At 29.9% G+C, this 26,279-nt stretch overlaps 3 protein-coding genes across 5 annotated transcripts in view; 1 reads left to right on the top strand and 2 right to left on the bottom strand.

Annotated features, from left to right (window-relative positions):
* Positions 1-585: 585 nt before the first annotated feature.
* LOC145751288 (EH domain-containing protein 1-like) lies at positions 586-7,252 on the bottom strand. The gene is made up of 10 exons (XM_082567402.1): positions 6,650-7,252; positions 6,189-6,395; positions 5,777-5,965; positions 5,056-5,191; positions 4,366-4,457; positions 3,690-3,795; positions 3,235-3,413; positions 2,747-2,933; positions 2,348-2,386; positions 586-1,916 (listed from the first exon to the last, which is right to left on the bottom strand). Coding segments are annotated over exons 1-10 (1,677 nt in total). The 5' UTR covers positions 7,190-7,252; the 3' UTR covers positions 586-1,914.
* A 2,966-nt stretch (positions 7,253-10,218) lies between these two features.
* LOC145750456 (histone H2B 1.1-like) lies at positions 10,219-10,584 on the top strand. The gene has a single exon (XM_082566495.1). It carries the CDS (start codon positions 10,219-10,221, stop codon positions 10,582-10,584), a length of 366 nt encoding a protein of 121 aa, XP_082422621.1.
* A 4,799-nt stretch (positions 10,585-15,383) lies between these two features.
* The window catches only part of LOC145751410 (uncharacterized), a 34,359-nt gene continuing 23,463 nt past the window's right edge, over positions 15,384-26,279 (bottom strand). For 2 of the 3 annotated variants that reach the window (XM_082567542.1, XM_082567543.1), the window contains 16 exons: positions 26,082-26,153; positions 25,811-26,014; positions 25,422-25,523; positions 25,096-25,207; positions 24,782-24,907; positions 24,435-24,560; positions 24,148-24,311; positions 23,873-24,007; positions 23,640-23,769; positions 23,130-23,408; positions 22,762-22,931; positions 22,333-22,551; positions 22,094-22,196; positions 21,793-21,860; positions 15,801-21,459; positions 15,384-15,569 (listed from right to left, as the gene is read on the bottom strand). In XM_082567542.1, the coding sequence (XP_082423668.1) occupies positions 15,821-21,459; positions 21,793-21,860; positions 22,094-22,196; positions 22,333-22,551; positions 22,762-22,931; positions 23,130-23,408; positions 23,640-23,769; positions 23,873-24,007; positions 24,148-24,311; positions 24,435-24,560; positions 24,782-24,907; positions 25,096-25,207; positions 25,422-25,523; positions 25,811-26,014; positions 26,082-26,153 (7,649 nt within the window). In that variant the 3' untranslated portion in view covers positions 15,384-15,569; positions 15,801-15,820. Of the gene's footprint in view, positions 15,570-15,800; positions 21,460-21,639; positions 21,683-21,792; positions 21,861-22,093; positions 22,197-22,332; positions 22,552-22,761; positions 22,932-23,129; positions 23,409-23,639; positions 23,770-23,872; positions 24,008-24,147; positions 24,312-24,434; positions 24,561-24,781; positions 24,908-25,095; positions 25,208-25,421; positions 25,524-25,810; positions 26,015-26,081; positions 26,154-26,279 lie in introns of all 3 variants that reach the window. The other variant, XM_082567545.1, reaches the window with a different exon arrangement.

Genomic DNA, 26,279 nt, shown 5'->3' with positions numbered 1-26,279 from the left:
AATCTATAACCAAAACATTATTTCTTTGGAAAACCAAAAACACTTTCCTAGTGATCATTAAAAAAATATAACACATTGTTTTGCTTACAGAGTTTATGAATTTTAAAATCGTCTATTTATATTTGTTATATCCACTCCCTGTATGTTTGTCAAGTTGCGATTACTATTGCAGATGACGGTTACTGAAATAAGAGTTAAGCAAAAAAGTAATCTTGTGCACAAGAATTTTATTTTCTACGATTTGAGCTTTTTTCTGTGATCTATTAACCCTAAGGAAATAAAACATGATTTAAAATCATATTAAACTAAATTATTCAAGATACATATTATATATTCTATTTAACTATTTGAATATATATATATATATATATTTAATATAAAAAGTCTTAAATATTTATTAGTTTAAAAATAGCTTTTAAACCAATTTTTCTTAACTAGTTTTAAGCTTTAACAACCTACCTTTTATAGGTTATTTACTTATTATATTAAAATAAATTCAATTTATTTTTGCTTTGCATGTGATAGCAAAACAATTAATATTATAAAAATAACAAAATTAAAAAAAAAATAAACGTTGTGTGATATGTTACTGCACATTTATTTTAATATATAGTGCGCTTAATCTAGAATTGTTATTTACACAAAAAAATAAAACAAATTGGGACACTAAAAACCTTTCTATTTCAAAAACAGTCATTATCAATTATTAATTGAAAGTTGAATATGAAAATAACATTACATCGTGTCTCGTTCGAAATATCAAAAAATTTTCAAAATGTCATATACATTTGGCATAAAATAACATTGTTATGATCGAAATAACACTGCCTACAAAAATTCTACAATTTTAGAGAATCGCCAAATAATATAAATAATTTCAAAAGTTTTAAATAGTTGTATAAATAACATTTACAAATAACCACACTAGCTATGTATGCATATAACACAATAGACATATTATTATCATTTCTATCAGCACCGTGTTGTGCTTTAATATTAAGTAAATACATGCATGAGTAGTTAAAAATGTTAGTACATAAGTCTATGTAACAATTTTGTTTTATTCCAACTGTGCAATTTAACGCATGAATCAATACCGGCACATTGTGGTATGAACTTTAATGTTAAGAATATAATATTGCTCAAAATAATGTAAAATTGTGATTTTTTTATTTATTTATAAACAATAAGTAACATATGGTTAAAAGAAGGCAAAACGTTTAGTGTGAATTATTTAACAATATCCATACTGCCAAAAATCATGCTTACAAGAAATAATAATTAATTTAATATGATATTTATATTTATACATTACTCACATAAAAAATACATACCATTTTACAATAAGGCAAATAAAAATGAAGTTAACATTTATATACTTCACTAAAAACACAAAATATTTAAAAAATGATTACATATTACCTATCGGTAGTAAATTTTATCTATAAGCAGTACCTTAAACATAGTAAATGAAGTTCTGGCACTTTTATCTAAAAGCAGCTGAAATAAATATCGTAAGCCCTACTAAATCTATATTGCTCAGCCCAAGCAAAAATGTAACACAAAATGACTAAATAAATAAAAAAGATTTTTAACACATGAATATTTTTCTAATAAGTAAAACATGCTAAATGGAAAACAAAAATTAAGTTTGTACAATTAATTTAAAGTTTTCTTGAAAAGTTTTTTTTTGAATTTTTAATGTTAATATCACCATTTTGCTACCACTATGTTTTTTCTTATTCATACTGTGTTAATAAAAATAACTTGATTTTATATTTTTATTGGTTTTAAAGCAAAAAAATGATGAGTGGTGTAGAATTTCTGTAAAACTTGTTGGAAATTTTGATGATAAATTTGTTTGGTTTTTCGTTTTTAGGTTTCTGGTCTTTACAGAATACATTATTCGTCAGTTTCTGAAATAAAAAAAAAATATATTAGATAATTTTTTTAAAGTGTAAAAGTTTTTTCAATATAAAATTTATAACCTATAATAGTTGCAGTTTAATAACCTATACAAGCTTTGGTTTAAAATTTCATAATATTTATAACACCATTTTTTTTAATTCTATACTTTTTAAAAATAGTGAACCATAATGCTAGCCTAACATGCCAAGTAAACAATAACATGCAATATATATAACACCCACCTTTAGTTTTGTTAGTAAGTTTCACTGTTAAAATCATCTGATCCTAGTAAATAAAAAGCAGGCAATAAGGAAGATTATTTTAAAGACATGCATTTTAACAAAAGAAATGTAAGTTTTTCATGCTTTTAAGAATTTCGCATTATAGTGGAAAATTTATAAGTTTAAGAAATTTCAATAGAGTTCAAAATAAATCTCACATTTGCATATATCGTATATTTCATCGGTATCATCACTTTCTATTTAATATATCTGATATTTTATTTAAAATTTTTTGCAAAATAATATTTGATATCAAAAAATAAAATCCCAAAAAAAACTTAAAAAAAAACAATTTTATGAAGAAACTTACATCTAAATATGCTGGTAACCAAAAATTTTTATTCTAAATAACAAGTTTAAAATTATTTGACATGTTGAGTCAGATGAATAATATAATGTAATGATAATATAATCATAATCAAATAATTTAATTAAAATGTTATAGTTTTCTGTTTTAATATGTGTAACCTACTTATTTATAGCATTATTGCATTAAACATTAAAATGCCACCCATATTTCAAAAATATTTTATGTTTTATTTTTTATCCAGACTTACTTCTTTGCGATGGAGGTATAAGATGATCGGGAAGGTGATCTGGAAGACCTTTTCCTTGAAGTCGTATATTGATAAGATGAAGAGCGAGGCCAAATTCCTCCTCTGTAAGTTGGCCATCCTGATCGTAGTCTGCCAATCTCCAAACTTTAACCAACGCAGTGTTTGGAAGTTTGCTCTTTAACATTTCCTGAAAAAAGAATTTTTGTTAATTTTTATTGTTAAATGTTTTTGTTAAAATATTGCAATTTGCATATAATTAATGAGTTTTCGTAATAGCCTTATCCTTACAAAAGACTAAAAATTATTTATCCATTTTTTTATTAATATAAGTAGCTATTTGAACTAAAATTGATTTAAATTCAAACCACAAAAAAATATGGGGACTTTAAAGTGTAATGTATTAAATCACAGCGTCAAAAACTAACAGATAAAATACCAGAATTAAAACTAAAGATTCAATATTTTCAAACTTTTTTAAAAATGTTTACCTTCTTGGCTTCGCTTCCCTTTATCTTTCCATTTTGAGGAGAAAGAGTCATGAAGATTTCACTGTACTCCGGCATCTTCTTTCCAACAACCCAGTCGTCCACACAGTCAATACCCTCGTTTACCCCCTCACCCCATGTATTTGTAAAGGGGTTGTCACTACTTTGTGTAAATGCACCCCCTAAAAAATTGATTAGTTTTATTTAGAAAATTTTAAATGCATTAGTTAAAAAACTTACATTTATTCACATTTTGCCAAATTCTTAAAATAAAAAACTAAAACAATCATAAAATTTAATAAATCTAATACTAATATAAATAATGAAACAAAATACCTAGTAGGTAAATTAACTTAAATTTAAAATTATATTTAATGAATACTTAAAGACCACACCCTAAAAATTTTATATAAAATTAACATAAAACAAAAACTCTGCCAATCTTGCTTAAATATTACCTTTAACAGCAGGGCCATCAACCTTAATTTTCTGAGTAGTTTTTGCTTCTTCTCTTTGGATAAGTTTCATTAGTTCAGCAATGTCTTTTGATAACATTTCATCAACCTAAAAACAAAAAAAAAATATTAGAACAACACACAAAATATAGTTGACCAACCAAATAAGAACAGAAAGCCATTTATTTGCTTTTAGTTAAAGAAATTGGAAATAAAATTTCCAACACAAAGTCATAGTTATTTATAAACACACTTCCAGTATCAAAGAACAGTACATTTTGTAAGGAAGCCAAGTTTAATAATAATTAAATAGTTATCAACCAGTAACCATTTTGGCCTAGAGGGACCTCATATTAATAATATTATCATCTGTCAACTATCAGTGACTGCACACACTTAAGACCCAAGCAAAAAATGACACTTATCTCTTTAACTGTTTATACTATTGACCACTCAATATAGTTATACATATGCTAAAAGGGTTGTTTTCATTTATTTGAAGGAGAATAAAATCTTTAGAAACATCTATTTTTACATAAAGTTTAAAAAATCTGAAGTTGCAAAACACAAAATGCTTTGTTTCTATATATTAAAGAGTATATAATAAATTATGTATAAAACTTGGACTTATTAACAATAAAAAATTACATAATTATAAATAATGGAACAATAAAATTACCTTTTTAATCATGCCGTCACTCAGTCCCCGCAACTTAGTAAAATCAGCAAGTTTCAATTTCCTTCTCATTTCATCAACATTTGGAAAATCACCTTTTAACAAAAAAATATAATAATTTAATTTTGGAGAAAATATACTAAATTTGTAAAAGAAGAAATCTTAACTCGCTAAAAAGTAAAGGTCAACAATATTTTAAAATCGAATATGTATTAGTGATATGTCAGATAGCAGTTGCTGTATGGAAACAAAAAACTAATAGCTGTTGCTTTAAATTTATACTAGAGATCAGCAATATAGCTAACCGTTACAAATTTCAATTTAGGTACAATTTTTTATCTAAAAACATAAATTATATAAATTTAAAATATTAATCCTACTAAACAAATTAAGATTTAATACATTAAATTTATAGTATAAATTTTAATAAGAAGTTATTTTCGTAGTAAATGTGTTAAACTAGTTTAGATTATTTTTTTAATAATTTTCAATGGCTTTATTTTTCTGTATTTAAGTCTAAACAAGATGTGCAAATTTGTAAGCTGGTTGTCAACTGTATAAACACTGGACAAAGCTCTTTTATTAACATTTGTATAATGACAACTAAACTGTTTGTGTGGTAGAGACTCACAGAGGACAAACGTAAATTACACATATTGATATCAGAAACTAATAAAAATAAAATCCACCTACCAAGAGAAGTGTTGTATTTGTTAGCTAACTCCACATAAATTTTGTCCAGGTCATTTATAAGTTTGTTTTTGGCTTTTTCCTTTCCAAACATGGAAGGCATGTTGTCGTGCAGATGGCTAATAATGTAAGCGTGAACCTGGTATAATAAAAACAAAATGTATATAAACAATTTTTAAAAAAATTTTCCACTTAGGAAATGGACAGCACTAAAAACAGGAAATCTAAAATGGACTATAAACTTTAACTTTAATTTTTACAGCTGTTATTTCGAACATTTATCTTTTAGCACTTTAACCATTAACACAATGTAATAAAAGTGTGTGTACATGACTAGTAGGTTATAAAATCAACACTTAGCAAGTAAGTGAAAACAAGCTTAGTATAAACAATTAACACATCCATTACAACATCATAAAACAAGCCAAATATTTATTTTTCTAATTAATTAACTGAAACATCGTTTAACGTATTCACAGAAATTTCCCTTAAAAGGTGACAACAAACTTTAACACGTGACCTAACTTAATTAGCTGTCATTTTCAAATAACAATTAGCTACCTGGTGCATAATTAAGTCATAAATTAAAATTACCACCTTTTGACTAAAAAGTTTAAAGTCATAAAAAGGCCATTACACAAAATTGTTTTTTAACACACATTTTCATATATATATAAATTATATTTTGTTATTAAATATATACCAAAAGTTTCAAGTTTTTTACCTTAGCAAGTCTAGCTCTTTTGATAAGATCGTTCAATTTTCTTAAAGCTGCATTTCTAGGTAAACTCTGAATATCTTCAAACAAATCGTTTCTCTCTGCTTCAAATAAGATTCGATTTTCGTCGAACAACAACGGTTGATCCCAAAATGAACCAATATACACTCTTACAACTTCAGGTGTGGTAATTACCTATAGGTAAAATAAAGTTTAACAAAATTGAATATTAACTTTATAATTTTTTTGGAAGACAAAAACTGTAAAAAGTAACAGTATATATACCAGAAATGTCAATGGATATTGAATATTTTTACTTATCTTTGTACTGATTTAAAAAAAATTGTGTCTACATTTATTAAAATAAACACAATCACAATTTTGGTTACAATATGTTAAAATATTTAAAATAAATTACTTTTCCTAGAGACCACATCAGAGCTCCGTACACCCTCATAAGTTGTTGAGTGTTCACTTGGTCAGCTTTGTTTAGAACAACTCTAATCTTTGAGTCATATGTTTTCACTGCATTTAAAGCTTCGTGAAACTCATCAGAGATATCGAGTTTGTGGGCATCAAATAGCAAAATAATGCGGTCCACTCGCTCAGCTAACCATGTCAAAACCTGGCAAAAAAAACTTTTTTTGGTTAGTTTATAGTTACTAGATCACTACAATAATAATATACCTTTAAGGCCAATCATACCAAAAAATTAGCAATATTCGTCTTGCAAAAAATATTGATATCATAAACCATATTTAAATGTAAAAAATAGAAACAAATTTGTCCAGTACACCGGTTTAAAAATGATTTAGCGTAAGTCTTTTGGCAATTGCAAGCTTCTGTTGTAGCAACCAAATTATTTTTAAATTTACAAACCTGAGAAAAGTTATATCCTCGATTAACTCTTTGCTTCTCGCCAGACAAAATACCAGGAGTGTCAATGATGCTGATGCTTTGCAACACTTCGTTTTCCATTTGCGAGCATTGTAACCTTGACAAAAATGCATTTCCAAAAGAAGACAAAGCAGTGAATGGCTTCGATTTATCAATAACCAAAGCATTTCCAGGGATCACGCCTTCGTTGATCACACCAGTAGCCTTGTCTTTATCTCCATGCATGATTGCAATAAAACAGTCAGTAGTCGGCTCCGGCCCGATTCTCATCCCAGGAAAGTCTTTCTCCAAGAGATAACGGATAAAAGTGGTTTTACCGGTTGAATATTGCCCAACTAACAAAATCATTGGCTTGGAATCAAAGTCAGCTTCAGACAGGGGAGGAGAGTGATAATCATGAAATTTGTAAGCGTCTTCCAAAGGCTTCAGTCTGTTTTTGTACAACTTTTTTAACCCAAATGCAACATTTTCAAATATTTCCGGCTCCCTTTCCTTCTGATCCCCTTTGATCCATCGCAACATTTTTGTTTTTGAATGCTTTTTGAAGTCAAAATTTAAAAACTATAACTTATTTATTTAGATTCTAAAAACTAATTTAAATAAAAATAAATAGTTAAATAACATGAGACATTTTCAAGATAAAGTAATATTGAATATAAATTTTAATATACAACCTTCACTATCAACAACAAATTTTCTACCTTATAAAAGACATATTTATTTAAACTAAGTCTTTTAAATGTACAATCTAAAGTTGTAACATGTTAAACAAAAAAAAACAGCTGGAACTGACAACTGCATGACACTTCTTTAATATTAAGTTTGACTGATCTTGTAAGTGGATTGCCAGAATGGGCACACAAAACTCTGTACTGCTGAACAACCAGCTGACCAGTTTGCCATTGAGCAGTAATAAGTATCAAAATAAAATAACAAACCTTTATTTATTGCTAGTCAGTTAGAGTGTAGTCACCTGACTTTATAAAAACATTAATATGACGTAATTTTTTCCACAACATTTTACCAGTTTTAATAAACAGACGTCAGTACCTAGTCGCTCATACAAAAACATGTATTACACCATACTGTCAAAGGCTATACTAAAAAAACAAACTAAAAATATAAAATTACACACTTTTAAACAATATATTGGTCAGTTGCCAGCTGGTTAAACCATTACCCAACCCAGTAAATGACATGTAATAAAATAACGCAAACGTCACGAGTATCTGATGTTATCAACATTGCAGCAGGGAAGCTTACTGCTTTGAAACGCATTAACCGAGTTGTGGCAGCTTATGATTAAATTAGATAGGGCGTGGTTTAAATATTTGATTCTTGCCCACTAAATTTTATCAACACAAAAAATCATTAATAAAAAGCAAAAAAATACTAAAATTTAAAAAAAGTGAAAAAAATTATGATCGTTTGGCTGATAAATTGTTATGAGATAGCAAAAAAACAAAAAAATATTGCGACATAACGAGCACAATCTTTTAGTTTCAAGTTACTAGTAAGTTTTTAATTGTTAGGCAGGTAACCCATATTAAAATATTCGTTTTGCCTCTAAGTTAAATTACATAATCTTAAAGCCCCTGGGACATGCATTTTGCAAACGTTAGTAAAAGTATATTTTTGCATTTACGACAAAAGTTTATATTTTTTTGTAATTTATTTACAAAAAATATCTTAATTTTTTTTCAGTTTTGGAAAGTTACAGTAATTTAAAAATAAATACTGTTAAAATCCCACGAACCGTTGTGAATTTACTTGTGACGTCAGAAGTGGCCTAACGTGGCCATTTTGGGAAGAAAATAAATTTTTGATTTAAGCGCGTGTACAGAAAAATTTTTATTTTATCGGCGTTAATATGTTTTGCCAAGAAGAAAGCAAATATGATTCAGTTTTTTTTAATGAATCTCTTTTGGAAAATATAACTTTTTTCGAATATATGTTATATTCCAAGTATTTTGAGGCCAAGTTGGAAAAGGTAAACAAATCTGATATTGTTAGCACACACGTGTTTGAGAATTTTAAATCAAGTTTGCGTGAAAGCAGGCTGTAAAATATGAACTAGTAAGATGTTTATAATATCTGTGAACTTATTTAAAATACTTAAATCAGTTAAAATAAATACATATTATAAGTAGCTTCTGCTTTTTAAGAAACAATTTAAAAAATATTTAGTATCACTTAGCCTTACTGCTAAACAGCGAAGCTAAGCCGTCTTTTTTGTTTTTTTATTTATTTAATAATAAGTTTTTATGTAAATAAAGTGCCATGTGACAACTGTGTTTTTGTATAAGTTCAGTTTTCCAATCAGTATGCTGTAGAAAAATCAGAAAACTGAACAGTAAAACAAAAGTGCTTGCTTGCAAAACTGCTCACACCTAGGCTTTAAAGGTGTTTTCCTTAATCCATGGGTTTTAGAAACAGCCTATTTCGTTTAGAACAAAAAATTATGGTGTCATGCAATTAAGGAATCTTATCACAAGTTAGTTTTTAATTTAGATTTATTTAAAAGAATGCTTTATCCTTTTTTTACTAATTATTAGAAGTATAGGCATGTGGTCTACTGACAACTTATGCGATGGGGTTAGGGCTATTTAAAAAAAATCTTAGAGTTATTAAAAGAAATAATAAAACATGAGGATGTTTGAAATATTAACATAAATATTTAGAAAAAAGGGAATTTTACAACGTGATGATGTTTGCCACTCTTTTAAAATCGTATCGTTTGCACAAACTGAATCATTTGACGCACAATTTTTGATTCCCGGGAATTCGTGGAAACTAAACATTTTGCCTAATGCATCAGCATTCTTACGGCCCCCGACCAGATATGTTTTCACTGTAATTTTTTAGTTTTTATTAAATACAAAATATTTAAACGAAACTTTTTAAATTTAGACTAAATAAGGTACTTTTCTTGCCATGACTCTTAATATTTTGTCCTCTGCGTATTTCTTTGTAATTATTGTTAACGTCACAAAGGATTTGTTGTGACAATTTTAATATTTTCATATTTTAACGTCATAACAAAATTTTTTTTCTAAATTTTTTTTTCGAAGACCCAACGATTTTATCAAAGTCAAGTTACTTTACGATGTCCCAGGCGCTTTAAGTAGTTGTAATTGCTATAATATAAAATGAATTATTTATTTTAAAAAACAGTGAGGTTGGGAAAATAGGCATGAAAACACCCTACTAATCAGTTTATTTATATTTTCTTAAAATAGAGTTGAATTCAAACCTCATTTAAATGGCTGCGATAGAGATAAACGCATAAAACGCTATTATTACATTATTTTATAAATAAACTAATAACAGAATTGGCTTTGCCGCCTTTTTTTGTATTCAACCAATTAGCAATTTTACGTTATAACTTGTCCAATAAAAATGCATTCTACCAAAGCTAAAATAAAGCATTGTTCTATTGGATTACAATTTGCATAAAATTGGCTATAAAAGGGCTTGATATTTTCAGATCATTCACATCATCTTTTGAATCTTACAAATATCTTCAAGAAAGCTTAAAGACTTCCACGAAAATGGCTGCAAGCAAAGGACCAAAGAAGGCAATCGCTAAGACTCAGCCTCAGAAAGCCGAACTAAAGAAGAAGCGAAGAAAGAGATCAAAGCAAAGCTTTGGAATCTACATTTACAAAGTTCTCAAGCAAGTTCATCCCGACACTGGGATTTCCAGCAAGGCAATGAAAATTATGAACTCGTTTGTGAACGATTTGTTCGAGCGAGTAGCTGGCGAATCTTCCCGCTTATGCCACTACAACAAACGTCGAACCATCAGCAGTCGTGAAGTCCAAACTGCAGTTCGTTTACTTCTTCCTGGTGAACTTGCCAAGCACGCTGTTTCTGAAGGAACTAAAGCAGTTACAAAGTACACAAGTTCTAAGTAGATTTCTGCTCTTAGATAACAATCAAACGGCTCTTTTCAGAGCCACCCGAATGGAAAATAAAAAGAGTTAAAAAAAAAAAAAATTTAAAAATAAAAACGTTGTTGAAACAAAATTTTAAATATTAAGAGTTAAATTTATAATATTGTAAACCGCCTTGTCAAACTTTGTTATTTTTTAGTTAAAATGGTGGACAACATTAATGTCTGTTTAACCGCCAAAATAATTTAACCATTGTAAGTGGTTAAGCAAAAATGTCGTCACAATGCCTTAACTGTATTGTTACGTTCAATTTTTACAATGGAAATTTTAAAATGTCAGACTAATACGAAACACAACATTTATTTTTTTAATGTATTCAGCTTAAAAAAACATGCTAGCCTACAAGTCTTGCAAAATGATACAGTCCTATGTAATTGCACTATTTCCGTGTAATGACCAAGCAAAATTAAAAAAACACGACTTTTTATCATTTTTCAATAATGAACAAAAATTGTCAATACAAGTCTTGCAAAAATGATACAGTCCCATGTAATTGCACTATTTCCGTGTAATGACTAAGCAAAATTAAAAAAACACGACTTTTTATCATTTTTCAATAATGAAGAAAAATTGTCAATACAAGTCTTGCAAAAATGATACAGTCCCATGTGATTGCACTATTTCCGTGTAATGACTAAGCAAAATTAAAAAAACACGACTTTTTATCATTTTTCAATAATGAACAAAAATTGTCAATTTTAAATCATACCAAATTATTTTCTATGTTATAATTATGTACATACCCATTGAATTTTGGTCTAGTAAAGTGAAATAGCTATCTCGAAAAGCTTTAAGTAATATTTAAACTTGCAGTTTAGTTGTAACTATGCACTTGCATAACATATAATTATGCATCTGTGCATAGACTAAAAAGTACCAAAGACAAGAGTTTTAAAATTAAAAAAATATTATTTAAATGAAGAGTTGCTTACTGTAATGAAGACGATAATATATTTTAACAAAACAGCAATAAAAATTATCTAGCATTTACGTAATAACTAACTAAAATAGAAAAAATATAGCGTTTTATGCTAATGTTATCCAGAAAGTACACTTAATGAAGCAAAAAAAGGGTACTAAATTTTGCATGGTTTTATTTGCAAACGTTTACAGGCAATTCACGCCTATTTTATTTCCTGGGAATCAAAACTAGTTAAAATTTGGTGTAAATTGCTAATGTTAACTGCGTACATAGATTTTTAAATATTGTGACTGTGGTAATACAGATATTTACTTGAAACCAACTATAAAAAAGTAATTTTAAGGGCATTTAAGTAAGAAGCTTATAGTGTACGAGTTTTTGTTAGAGTTCGAGTATTCTATCAACGATGAAAGGTAATGTCTCATAGTTAATTAATTAGATTTTTTATTTTATATCATTAAACTAATTTAAATTTTATAACTTTGTCGCAGACTTAACTTCAAGCAAAGAAAAAGCAAAAAGGGAAAAAAATAAATTTCTCAACAATAACCCTGAACTAAAAGGTAACAAAAAACGCGACACTATTTTCAAAATCATTTTGAAAGTATGCAAAAAAATACATAGCATTGCAAAATTTTACAGAAACGCTCGAGACAGTTAAAAACTCTGTGCAAGGATTAAAGATACAGCTGGTAATAGATTCAACCAAAAATGAAGCAAGCTTGTCATCGAAAAGGACTCTACAAAACTTGTTAAAATACTATTTTGAGTTTGACCAAAAAGTAAATTTGTCTAAAATACTTAGCTATAAGCGCTGTTAAAACGAAATGCCTTAGTTATTACTATTAATATACTCTAACTTAAAGCAGATTCTATATTGGTTTATATTGCTTACAGCTACCACAAAGATATATTGGAGATGAGATATTTAAAAGTGAGGGGGCTTGTGTGTTCAAGGAATTTATAAGAATTGCCACGAATAATGGAGAAAACTATCCAATGGAAGGGTAATTTTACAAAAAATATATTTTTTTTGACTAAGCCTATTTAACGTCTCAATCGATAACCAAATTTATATTGTTGCAGGAACAAGTTTGACTGTTACAAACTGTTGCTAAATATTTGTCGAAATTATTCGGATTGCAGTAGAGAGCTTGCCAAAGAATTCGGACAAGTTGGATTACTTAATCAACTGTTAGAAGATCTCGAAAAGCTTAAGGCCATCTTCAAGTTGAACGAGGTATCATGCTTTTCAATCACGTTTTATTTACTTGTTGACAAGATTTGCATTAAAAAATGTTTAAAAAATGCACAACAACTGTTTTCTGGTGTATTTAGAATCTCAGTTCTATCGTTTTGTTGATTATGGGGATAATATACAACTGTGCGCTTCGCAGTAACAACACTGTTTACTTTAAACAAAACGAAGCGGTTAAAACAATCTCGTGGTATGCCAAGAATACAGGCGACATGTCAGAGGTATGAGTTATTTCATTACCAGTTTAAATAAACTTATTGTTTAAATAACAAAATGCTGCTTTGATATTACGTGTTTTCAATATAACAGGAGTTTCGCGAATTGAAGACAATTAGTCTTGTTACTCTTGCTAACATTGTGGACAAACAACATGGTGGCGACATTTTTGCTATTAAAGAAGTCATTGACAACGTTTTAAGGGTTATATTTTAATAACTTAACCTATAGACCTTTTACGCAAGCAGTTTTTGATCTTAATAATCTTAAATTTTAAATGTAGCTATTGAAAGATGCGCTGACTTCAAGCAATCGCGAATTCAAAGGTTTCTCGGTCTTGGAGCTAACTAAAGTGGTGACAAAGTTGGCGAACAATCATCAGAACAGCAAACTGCTTGTAAAAAAGGGTGTACTAACAAGTTTGTTGGATGTTTTAACTCAAGGTAAGTTGTACATATATACTTTTAACAAAACATTTTCTATAAATATTTAGGTTATATTTGTCTCACTGGGCTGTTAAAGAATATCATTTAAATTGACTTAAGTAATAATTTCCCCTGTAAAATTTTTATGAAGGCTTAGATGATGAAAAAATAGCTGCAGCGAAATCGATATGGGTATTGGCACTTACAAATACAAACAAAGAGGCCGTTTACGCCAACAAACAAATAGTTAAACTTCTAGAAAAATATTCCAAAGACAACTCTGTGCCCAAGTAAGATTTTACAAAAATGTTTTATGTCATTTTATTCAAAAAATTATAATAATAATAACTTTGTTGTGTGTTGTAGAAAACTTAGCAAACGAGCTTCTAGTACGATGTGGGTTCTTAATATGTGTAAAAATGCGTCTAAAGATGCAAAAGAAATAGCTTCAATAGAAACAGCACAGGTAAGCTATTAGCCTTTTAGTATTATGATATTGTTTAAAAATTGAAATTAAATTATATTTAGAGCGCGAATGAAAAGCCAAAAAAAGGCCACGTGATGTTAAGCTATCAATGGGATTCACAAAAACTTATTATACGGGTAAAAATATAGGGATTGTATTTATTATTATACCCTTGCGTTTTTCTAAACTTTTTAACAAAAATTGTATTTTGCTTAGATTAAAAAGGAGCTAGAAAAAGCGGGTTACGGTGTTTGGTTCGACCTCGATGACATGGCTGGTAGTACCCTTGGTGCAATGGCCTCTGCTGTAGAAGGTAGTGACGTTATTCTAGTCTGCATGTCACAGAAGTACAAAAACAGTGCTAGCTGCAGGTTTATAACACATTTTTTACTTCTAATCATGTTTACATAATAGTGGTTTTGTAATGCATCACTTCTGTTGTAAACACCTTGTGATTGGCGCAATTTCTTACACAACAATTGCAACACAAGCTTTATGTAACAAACAGCTGAATATTTGCTATAACAGCAGACGTTAATATGTATTAAATAATAAATTAACATTTTGATAACTATATTTAGAACAGAGGCCGAATATGCTTTTACCCTTAAAAAAGATATCATTCCACTAAAAGTTGAACCTCACTACATGCCCGATGGGTGGCTTGGTGAGTTTTTGTAAATCTTTGGCATCACATTATATTTTTTTTGTAAGAATTAGTTTGTTAAAGATACATAATGTAACGAATAATGTTTTGTGTATAGGAGCAATGATTGGGTCAAAATTGTACTTCGACTTTAGCGACAACAACATGTCACCTCTATTTTCAAGTCTGGAAAAGGAAATTGGTGAAAGAGGAAAACTAGACGAGGTAAATGACATTAAACCTTATAAAACTAAACTTAACTATAGTTTTCAATAAATTTTAATGTATCTTTTAATTTTAACTATTGTTTAGGTTTCTCGGCTTGCAAGGCCACAAAGGCCAGTTGAACATGAAAAGAAGGTGGAGGAATGGAATAAAGATGACATTGTAAAGTGGGCGGAAAAATATCACCTAAAGTTGTAAGTATTTCAAACCAGCGCTTTTATGTAAGCTACAATTCTTCAAAAAAGAAATCAAAATATGCCAACCTCTAAAACCTTTGTTTTAGGCCTAACTCAATAGAACTAGATGGGGAGATTCTCGAGTTTCTCCAAAAGCTGAAAAAAGACGCCCCACATTTTTTTTATGAATATGCACGGGACAACTTTAAAATGAACGATATCAGAAGTCTTATGCAGTTTGATAAAGCAATTGAAAACTTAAGTGTATAACGACGTTTTGTAACTAAAATTTGTATGTTATTTGTATAAAATTACCCATCTTATCTTTTTAATTTTTAACTACATTAATATTAAAATTATTTTTAGGGCATTGACCTTAGAACATATGCATAAGTAATTTAACAAATAATACTCCAAAACCAACTGCATTGAAATGATTTTATGTACAATTTATATGTTACTGCAACAATAATCTCGCTTGTATATCAGACTCAAACAAAATTGGTAAACTTTGAAATCGCATCAGCCACATGGCGTCAATTGCGTTCTTCTGTGTTTACTTGCTTCAATCTCCTATTGGGTGACGTCATAAGCATTGATTGTCGTCATAGTCTAAAGAATTTAAATTATTTTATAAAGCAAAAGATTAATTAACAATCGCAGTTACACTTTATACAAGTTATTAAAATTAAACATTTATATAACAAAATGACAGTTTAAATGATGCATTATACACAAAAACACATGCAATTAGGTGATAGGTAACATTTAAAAAAGCAGTTTATATTGGTTGAGCAGGTTAGTTTAACATTTTATATGGGTTGAAAATGTAAAACAGTTTACCTGAACAAAAGTTACATCATTTAATTTAAATTTCCTTTAGGAAGTATAGTATTTTCAAGCGGAGAAGTAATTTCTACAGAGGGTCTCTTCACATTTGGGCGACTCAAATTGGTGTGAACGACTGATCTTCTACGCTGAGAAGAAGCTTCTTTATTTACATCACCAAAAAAGATATCTTGTGTATTTACAGCTGGTTTTCCCAAGCTAGTATTGCTGACCTTACGGTGATACATTGCTGCAGGCTTACTTTCAGTAGCCTGTACCTCATGATAGTACGTAGATGACCTTCTTCGATTTTGTAACGCGGATAAGACTGAGTCTTGTGATGTAAAACCATCGTTTATCTTACTGTTACTTATTCTATGTTCATCTAGTGGGTTCATTGTAAAACTGGCTTTGCGAGAAGGGTAATACAAAACCGAAGACTTTCTTCTGCCCATATATGGACTTAACTTTTTGGCCTCATTACCATTGGGTTGAAAATTAATTTCAGATAATCGCCTGGCAGATAATAAGTTTAGGTTTTCTTCGTGTTGAGGCAAAATTTCCTGATTTTCGCCAACGTGAAAATGAACCAGTGAAGATTTTCTTCTGTTGTCCAAGTGATGATGCGAAATTGGTCCTGATTCAAACATCTTATTGTCATTTTCCATTGCATCCACGTGAAAATGCACAACTGACAACTTTCTTCTTCCTTGTTTCGCCTGATTGCTTATTTCGACGTTTGATTTTGGACCAAAGCTGTTAATACTTGCAGTAGATAGTTTACGCTGGGGTTCATTACGCTCTACAGTAGTTGACGTGTTAAAGTTGTCGTTGCTAGAAACCTGCTTATTTAACCTCGATGTCTGCCTTATTTTGTCTGTATTATCAGTCTGTCTCGTTTTAAAATCATTTGTGTCTGATTTAGTTTGACTTAAAGCTTTAGGCAAACTATTTTTAGTTTTTGTTGACTTTTGTCTATGCAAAGACGACTGTCGATCGTTACCATGTCTGTGATCAAAAGGCGATTTTATCTTAGAGAAAAGTGATTTAACCCTTGAAGATTTTGGTGGCACAGATGGTTTAACTGTGGGCTTTTTATCACGTGGTTGCTGGTGTTTAGGTAAAACAAGTGTAGGTTTTACATTTGATCTGGAATTAGTTCGGTTGTTAGTGTCGTCACATGACCCGGAAATAGTAAAGTTATTAGGATCGTCACGTAGTAAAGAATTGGTTGGGTCATAAGTATCACCACGTGATCTAGAATTGCTTGGGTCGTTAGTATCACCACGTGATCTAGAATTAGTAGAATTATAAGAATCATCACGCGATGTTAAATTGGTAGGGTCATTAGTATCACCATGTGATCCAGAATTAGTAGAATCATAAGGACCATCACGTAATTTAGAATTAGTGGGGTTATTAGTATCACCACGTGATTCAGAATAAATAGAATTATAAGGACCATCGCGTGAATTAGAATTGGTAGGGTCATTAGTATCACCACGTGATCCAGAATTAGTAAAATCATAAAGACCATCACGTGATTTAGAATTGGTAAAGTCATTAGTATCATCACGTGATTTAGAATTAGTGATGTTATTAGTATCACCACGTGATCCAGAATTAGAAGAATCATAAAGACTATTACGTGATTTAGAATTAGTGGGATTATTAGTATCACCACGTGATTCAAAATGAATAGAATCATAAGGACCATCACGTGATTTAGAATTGGTAAAATCATTAGTATCATCACGTGATTTAGAATTAGTGATGTTATTAGTATCACCACGTGATCCAGTATTAGTAGAATCATAAGGACCATCACGTGATTTAGAATTTGTAGGGTCATAAGGACCATCACGTAATTTAGAATTAGTGGGGTTATTAGTATAACCACGTGATTCAGAATAAGTAGAATCATAAGGACCATCACGTGATTTAAAATTGGTAGTGTCATTAGTATCACCACGTGATTTGAAATTGGTAGAATCATAAGGACCATCACGTGATTCAGAATTGGTAAAGTCATTAGTATCATCACGTGATTTAGAACTAGTAATGTTATTAGTATCACCACGTGATCCAGAATTAGTAAAATCATAAGTTCGGTCACGTGATCGAGCACTGGTTAGTTCATTATTATCACCACAGGATGCAGAACTAGTAGAATCAAAAAAACCATCACGTGATCTAGATGTGGTTGGGTCAAATGTATCACCATGTGATTCAGTATTAGTAGAATCATAAGGACCATCACGTGATTTAGAATTTGTAGGGTTATTAGTATCACCTCGTAATCCAGAATTGGTAGAATCATAAGGACCATCATGTGATTTAGAATTGGTAGAATCATAAGGACCATCATGTGATTTAGAATTGGTAGAATCATAAGGACCATCACGTAATTTAGATTTGATGGGGTTATTAGTATCAACATGTGATCCAGAATTAGTAAAATCATAAGGACGGTCACGTGATCGAGCACTGGTTAGGTCATTAGTATCACCACGTGATCCAGAACTAGTGGAATCATAAAGACCATCACGTGGTCTAGAGTTGGTTGGGTCAAAAGTATCACCATGTGATCCAGAATAAGTAGAATTATAAGGACCATCACGTGATTTAAAATTGGCAGTGTCATTAGTATCACCACGTGATTTGGAATGGGTAGAATCATAAGGACCATCACGTGATTCAGAATTGGTAAAGTCATTAGTATCATCACGTGATTTAGAACTAGTGATGTTGTTAGTATCACCACGTGATCCAGAATTAGAAGAATCATAAGGACTATCACGTGATTTAAAATTAGTGGGGTTATTAGTATCACCATGTGATTCAGAATAAGTAGAATCATAAGGACCATCACGTAATTTAAAATTGGTAGGGTCATTAGTATCACCACGTGATTTAGAACTAGTTGAATCATAAAGGCCATCACGTGATTTAGAGTTGATTGGGTCAGAAGCATCACCTTGTGATCTAGAATTATTAGAATCATAAAGGCCATCACGTGATCTAGAGTTGGTTGGGTCATTTGTATCACCACGTGTTTTAAAATTGCTAGAATCATAAGGACTATCACGTGATTCAAAATTGGTAGGGTCATTAGTATCACCACGTGATTTAGAATTGGTAAAATCATAAGAACCATCACGTGATCGAGCACTGGTTAGTTCATTATTATCACCACAGGATCCAGAACTAGTAGAATCAAAAAAAACATCACGTGATCTAGAGGTGGTTGGGTCAAAAGTATCACCATGTGATTCAGTATTAGTAGAATCATAAGGACTATCACGTGATTTAGAATTTGTAGGGTTATTAGTATTACCTCGTGATCCAGAATTGGTAGAATCATAAGGACCATCATGAGATTTAGAATTGGTAGAATCATAAGGACCATCACGTGATTTAGATTTGGTTGGGTCAAAAGTATCACCATGTGATTCAGAATTAGTAAAATCAAAAGGACCATCACGTGATCGAGCACTGGTTAGGTCATTAGTATCACCACGTGATCCAGAATAAGTAGAATTATAAGAACCATCACGTGATTTAAAATTGGAAGTGTCATTAGTATCACCACGTGATTTGGAATTGGTAGAATCATAAGGACCATCACGTGATTCAGAATTGATAAAGTCATTAGTATCATCACGTGATTTAGAACTAGTGATGTTGTTAGTATCACCACGTGATCCAGAATTAGAAGAATCATAAGGACTATCACGTGATTTAGAATTAGTGGGGTTATTAGTATTATCATGTGATTCAGAATAAGTAGAACCATAAGGACCATCACGTGATTTAAAATTGGTAGGGTCATTAGTATCACCACGTGATTTAGAACTAGTTGAATCATAAAGGCCATCACGTGATTTAGAGTTGGTTGGGTCAGAAGCATCACCTTGTGATTTAGAATTATTAGAATCATAAAGGCCATCACGTGATCTAGAGTTGGTTGGGTCATTTGTATCACCACGTGTTTTAAAATTGCTAGAATCATAAGAACTATCACGTGATTCAAAATTGATATGGTCATTAGTATCACCACGTGATTTAGAATTGGTAGAATCATAAGGACCATCACGTGATTTGGATTTGGTGGGGTTATTAGTATCAACATGTGATCCAGAATTAGTAAAATCATAAGTTCGGTCACGTGATCGAACACTGGTTAGGTCATCAGTATCACCACGTGATCCAGAACTAGTGGAATCATAAAGACCATCACGTGATCTAGAGTTGGTTGGGTCAAAAGTATCACCATGTGATTCAGTATTAGTAGAATCATAAGGACCATCATGTGATTTAGAATTTGTAGGGTTATTAGTATCACCTCGTGATCCAGAATTGGTAGAATCATAAGGACCATCATGTGATTTAGAATTGGTAGAATTATAAGGACCATCAAGTGATTTAGATTTGGTGGGGTTATTAGTATCAACATGTGATCCAGAATTAGTAAAATCATAAGTTCGGTCAGGTGATCGAACACTGGTTAGGTCATTAGTATCACCACGTGATCCAGAACTAGTGGAATCATAAAGACCATCACGTGATCTAGAGGTGGTTGGGTCAAAAGTATCACCACGTGATCCAGAATAAGTAGAATTATAAAAATCATCACGTGATCTAGAGTTGGTTAGGTCATTAGTATCCCCATGTGATCTAGAGTTGGTTTGATTATAGAAACCATCACGTGATCTAGCACTGGTCGGGTCATGAGTATCACCATGTAATGCTAAAATATTGGGATTATAAAGAGCATCATGTGACCCAGTATTGGTTGGATCATCAGCAGGGCTGTGTGAGCTGGATTGGGTTTGATTATAAATAAAACCATGTGAACTTAAATTGGTTGGACCATTAAGACCATCAAATGATATTGGTTGAGTTTGATTAAAATTATTATCATTTTGTTGTCCAAAACTGGGTTGAGCTTTGTAACCCTGTCCGGTAATAGATTTTGATGCCTTCCTATTACCAGAAAGATCATTAACATTACCTGATTGCCTATTTTCTAAAAGTATGTTATTTTTCTCACGTGAACTTTTCAAGTTTTTATCATTTGCTATTTTGTTTCCAGAATCATAAAGATGAAAGTAATCACCATCGTCCCTTGCATTATATATCGGAGTGGTAGCATGATCTTTTAGAGGTTTTAATACAAGTTTGTCAGCATTACTAAATGAGATTGATGAAAGCAAAGGCTGTTGTTTCAATATAGTGGGCATAATTAGTGGCTCTGCAACTGGGTTAAGTGCGGAGTTTTTATTTTTAGATAATTCTTCATTTTTGTTTGATTCTAATGTCATTGCTTCTGGATTTTGATTTAGAATTTCAGCAACTCCTTTCTCAGATTTAGCATGACTAAACTTTGGAATTGCCAAATAAGAAGGACTATCTAATTTTCGAGCTGCATTAACAGGATGAATTGTTGTTTCTGTTACATTTTCTAACCTGGAATTCAATTTATTTGAATTTAACATAAGTTCAGGTTCATCAAAGTCAGTTATTTTGTCCTCATCGTTGTCAAGCTTACTGTCTTGTGGCAGAAAGTCTTGTTCGTCAGCTGCTTCGACATTTTTGTCAGACATTAGATTCACAACAACGTGTTGATTAGGAATAAAACCAGTAGGCCTACGAGCACCATGCTTAAATGCGCCTTTAACATAACAAAAATTTTCAAATAATAAAATTGAAAATATAACAAAAATATTTACTGTAAAATTAAAGTGTATAATTTATATTTATTTTATTAATTATACTTTAAAAATGACAACACAAGCATGCAATGCAAACATGAAGAATGCCAAAACAACAAACAAATGTTGCATTTTCTAACCTGTTGCAAAACATTTATCTAACCTTCCTCCATTTGCTTATTTCTAAAAATAATTATTTTATTTATTTTTTTTTAATTTGCTGTTTGTATATTTACGAAGGGAAGTTTGCATTTATGCTTGTGTTGCGTTTTTTTTTTTTTACGATTTGATACCTTTTCGCACTGATTTAGAACTTTTTTCGTTAGAAAGAGAATTTGATTTGTTTCGAATACACCGTTTCCTTCGTAAATATACAAATTTTACAATTATATTTATTTTCAAAAAAGGACATGATTGTATGTTTTTCAAAAAAAACAAGATTAATCTATTTAAAAAAAGTGGCAAAAAAGAATATTTACACACTATTCTGTTTTCTTTTAATTTAAATGTTTATAAAACACAAATTTTACAAATATTAAACCAATATTATTACAATTTTATATTTAAAATAATAAAAGTTGACTAAAGCCTTACCTGCAGCATTGATATATTAACAAAGCAGTGACAATAAGCAGCACAATCATGGCAATGATAAAAGCGTACATAAATCCTGTTTGAAGTCCAGAATCACAATCCCCTGTTAAAATATAAACATTTATATAAGCTTGTGTATAAGTATTGATCCAAAATATAACTAAATGTATAAATGATAACCAATACCTTTAGTATATTTTTAGTAAAACTAAGATCTTAACTAAGTTTTTTGCCAATACCATGAGCAGCACTAGGTGAACCCCCTATTGCGGGATTAATCCCAGAAACATCTTTATCTTCTTCCTCAACCTCAATATGTTCCACACCTCTTCCTTTTCCAATCACCAAAATGTTAGGGGGCAGGCTTTGGGTTGTTGTTGTCATGGTGATTGTAGAGATTGTTGGGATAGGTATAGGTGGTGGTAAACCTGCAGGAAGGATTGCTCCATAATTTCCATCTTAAGAATTGAAATTTTAGGTAATAATAGTTTAATATTGTTTTTAAATAATAAATATTGCAAATTTTGTATAAATGCAAGACGCAAGGTTTTATATTTAGTTGTTCTTACTTTTTAAGCTTACTTTTTTGTTTACCAATTATTTCTATATTTTTAACTATATATTAATTTCTGTAAAAACACCACAAACACAGAAAATATCTTTCTTACCTGTATGTTTTTTTAGTGTAAACAAGTTTTCAGCCAACTTCTTTTTGTCATCAGAGTCAACGTTGGTAACAAAATAGTCAAGATCTTGCCCTTGTTCATTAGCGGGAACAACTTTATAAGCTGACATGGGTGAGTACGAAACACCATAAGGAACTCGAGCTTTAAAAGTTCTGGAATATTTATTGATTTAATTAATTTTTAAAGCTTAAAAATACACTACTAGTTAAAAAGCCTAATTGAACAGTAAGTTCTAGTTTAAAAGTAACTTATTTTTATCCATTTTAACCAAATATTACATATATCAATTTCCATAGTAATGTTGCAATAATAGGTAGACTCCCAGTTAGATTTTTTTTTTTAAATCTTACTTTATTTTTGGACCCAATTTGGCCTTAGCCAAAAACAGATCATGAATACAAGCATATTTGTTCACATTATCAGTAGTAGTAGTGGGCTTCGAAAAATCAACAACTTCAGAATTAACTTTATAAAAATCCACAACATGGCCTAGTGATTGATGGTGGAGTGGACAATTCATTTTCTTTACTGAGTACTGAACATCTTCATTACTTGAATCATTGTGAGCCAATAAATAAGATAAAGTTGTCATGGTAAGAGGAGGCTTTAATCCATTTGGAACAATGTTTCTGTTAATTTTGTTTAAAAATTTTAAAAAAATCTTTGTTTTAAAATTTGTAAGAGTTACTTTTTAAATAGAAACATTTACAATTTTATAAAAAATTCATTTGTGTGTGTTTGTAAATTTAAAGCAATCTGCAATTTATGATATTTTTATGGTTTACCAAAAGTTCTTATAAAATTTATTTTTACTCTAAATATCTAAAACACAACTTGAGAAGGTGCTTAATAGTACAAACCTTCCTAAAACTTGTTTATCATTAAAATCATTTTTATTTTTAGTCATTCTTTGTCCAAAAACTGTCCAATTTCTACCAGGGGGAACAGGTTCCCATATTTGTGTAACATTTTCAACTGAATTCAATTCATCTAAAACCCAAATCATTATATCATTGTTACATTTTTTTATATTGTTTTAAAAGTAATTTTTTAATCAAAACTAAAACATACAATTGGTATAAAAAAACTGTACCTCTATTAACAATCGTGGCATTCGGAAATGTGTTGCTGGTTTTTGTGGCTAAAATAAGTTTTTTTTTCTTGAACGGTTTAGTTTCAAACACAAAAGTTTCTTTAATATCATCTCCAAACAATCTTCCAGATAAATCTAAAAAATATTCCTTGATTAATTCGAGCAAATTTAAATGGCAGAATAATCATCATATTTAATAAAAAGAAAGTTAAATACTAAAATATAGAAACTGTAACTTAAAAAATAAAAAAATAAATTCAAGATTAAAGCTTTACCTGATCCAGTTGGTATTAGTTCATAAACCGATCTGTTTGGTTTGCTCTGGTTGGGACTGACCACATAATATTCAATATTTTTGGATTGTTGCGTTTGCTTCTGTGGGTGATTGCTGGTTATTCCCCAAATTGACATCTCCCCATATGGGGGCCCTCCATGAGACCTTAAAAAACAATTGTATACATTTTCGACTCACTTTAATTTTAAGTAATATCAGATACATAATGTCATTTACTGTTCAGACAATACCAACTTTAAAAAAATAATTGCAATAACCTCGACTTACCACAACTTGCGACCAACTTTGGCAGGTCTAAGGAAATGTTTGTGGACACATCTAAAGTCATGGCTTTGTGGTGGTTTGGTGTTTGACATTGTAATGTCACTTAATGCATGGTAGTTGTTTGGGCAACTAAAACAATACCAATAAAGTTAAACAAATAAATCAAATTTTATGTTAAAAGTACAGCAAAAAGAAACTTTTTCTATATCTAGGTTGATATAAAACCTGTCAACTATTTGATCAGCTCTGTAAGTGCCAGCAAAAAAAATTATCAGTTTACCTTACATTGCCAATACATGCCATTATAGCTAAATATACCCAAAAATTTTGAAAATTAATTTAAAACTTACTTCATTTTCCAGAAAGCTCCTTCATCACCCTGTTCTTGTTCAACATCATTATAATAATAAACATCCTCAGGTGGATATATCTGGCTGAAGTAAATCGGGTATTCTAAACTGCTACCAGATGCATTTCTAAATACAAATAATTACAAACATATTTTTATTAAAGTCAGAAACAAACATTTTTACAAAAAAAAGTAGTTATATTTTTAAAAAGTTTTATAAGATTTTCTTCGTGCCATAACGTAGTAAAAAAAAACTAATTTTATAATTAAAAACAGTTATTTAATGAATGTTTAATAAAAGACAAAAAAACCTACCCTGACACAGATACTACTGGGTTTTTAATATCATGATCAGAACCAAGCTGGCCAAGTGAATAAGACTTTCCATCTAAACCAGTTGCTTTAGGTTCAACAACATTAAAACCATCTGAAAACAGGTAAAAAATCTTAAATTTAAAATTATAGTCAAAAATTTGCCAATATTCTTGGTAAAAAAGACTGATAAACAAATATATTGTTAAAGCTATATTAAACTAGTATTTAAAGGAATTAATAAATAACAAAATATGGAAAAATATTTATATAGTACTGATTACTTCAATTTAATAGATTTGATAGTAAGGAGGTGTATTATTTCTTACCATTTTTACTATCCGGAATATTCCAAACTTGGTCAAATTCTGAAGATTTTCTATAACTTGTAACAAACCCACTTCGAATATCAAAAGCTGTGTATATTAGACCTAAGAAACAACAAAATACAAAGTGATATTCAAAAAAATAAAATTTTAGTAATTTTTATATACCAATAATTGCTTAAATTGCATTTTAAAAAAAAAACTATTTCAAAAATCATGATTTTACAATTTAGCCTAAGAGCTTTTAAAAATAAATTGCCAAAATATATAGTGTAAATACAAATTAACTATTATCTAACAAAATTGTATTTTTTATAAGATTAGCTTATAACATAGTAAAACTAAATAGTCTTTGGGTGGTTTAGGTTAAAGCAGATTATACCAAAAATGACCTGTTTCATTTGTGCAGGTTTTAAATCCAATCGTTGAATCAGATTGTACACCCCCAGATACAAATCCATCTATTAACACACTATCTCCATTCATGGCAACTTTTTTGATATCGATAATGCCACATCCCAAATGATTGCTTATCCATAGCAAGCAGTCTTCCATTTTAAGACAAATTTCACGACACTTTACCACTGAGCTGAGAGCTGAAAAAATAAAATTAATTCAAATCAAAACTTTAATTTTGGTTTTAATTAAGTTAAATTTACTTACCAAAAAATTGGATATCTTGTATTGTATCAGCTGACACTCCAACATTCTTAGTGAGAATGCAATTTTCATCCACTACAAAATAAATTACAATTAGGATAAAAAAATTCAATTTTGTAAAATAATAAAATTAAAAAATAAAAACAACAAAGTACAACTACACTGTTGATATACACATCTCAAATTTTTAATACATATTTT

Source organism: Corella eumyota, chromosome 4 (genome assembly GCF_963082875.1).
Source record: "Corella eumyota chromosome 4, kaCorEumy4.1, whole genome shotgun sequence".
Classification (NCBI taxonomy): Eukaryota; Metazoa; Chordata; class Ascidiacea; order Phlebobranchia; family Corellidae; genus Corella; species Corella eumyota.
This window is presented reverse-complemented; position numbering and strand designations above follow the sequence as displayed.

Excerpts from the sequence above, each read along its gene's own strand:
- LOC145751288 (XM_082567402.1), bottom strand. The coding sequence starts at position 7,189 with ATGTTGCGATGGATCAAAGGGGATCAGAAGGAAAGGGAGCCGGAAATA. Across the intron at positions 3,414-3,689 it reads TGATGGCCCTGCTGTTAAAG|GGGGTGCATTTACACAAAGT; the intron begins GTAATATTTAAG and ends TCAATTTTTTAG. Across the intron at positions 2,387-2,746 it reads TATACCTCCATCGCAAAGAA|AAAGTGATGATACCGATGAA; the intron begins GTAAGTCTGGAT and ends TATATTAAATAG.
- LOC145750456 (XM_082566495.1), top strand. The coding sequence starts at position 10,219 with ATGGCTGCAAGCAAAGGACCAAAGAAGGCAATCGCTAAGACTCAGCCT.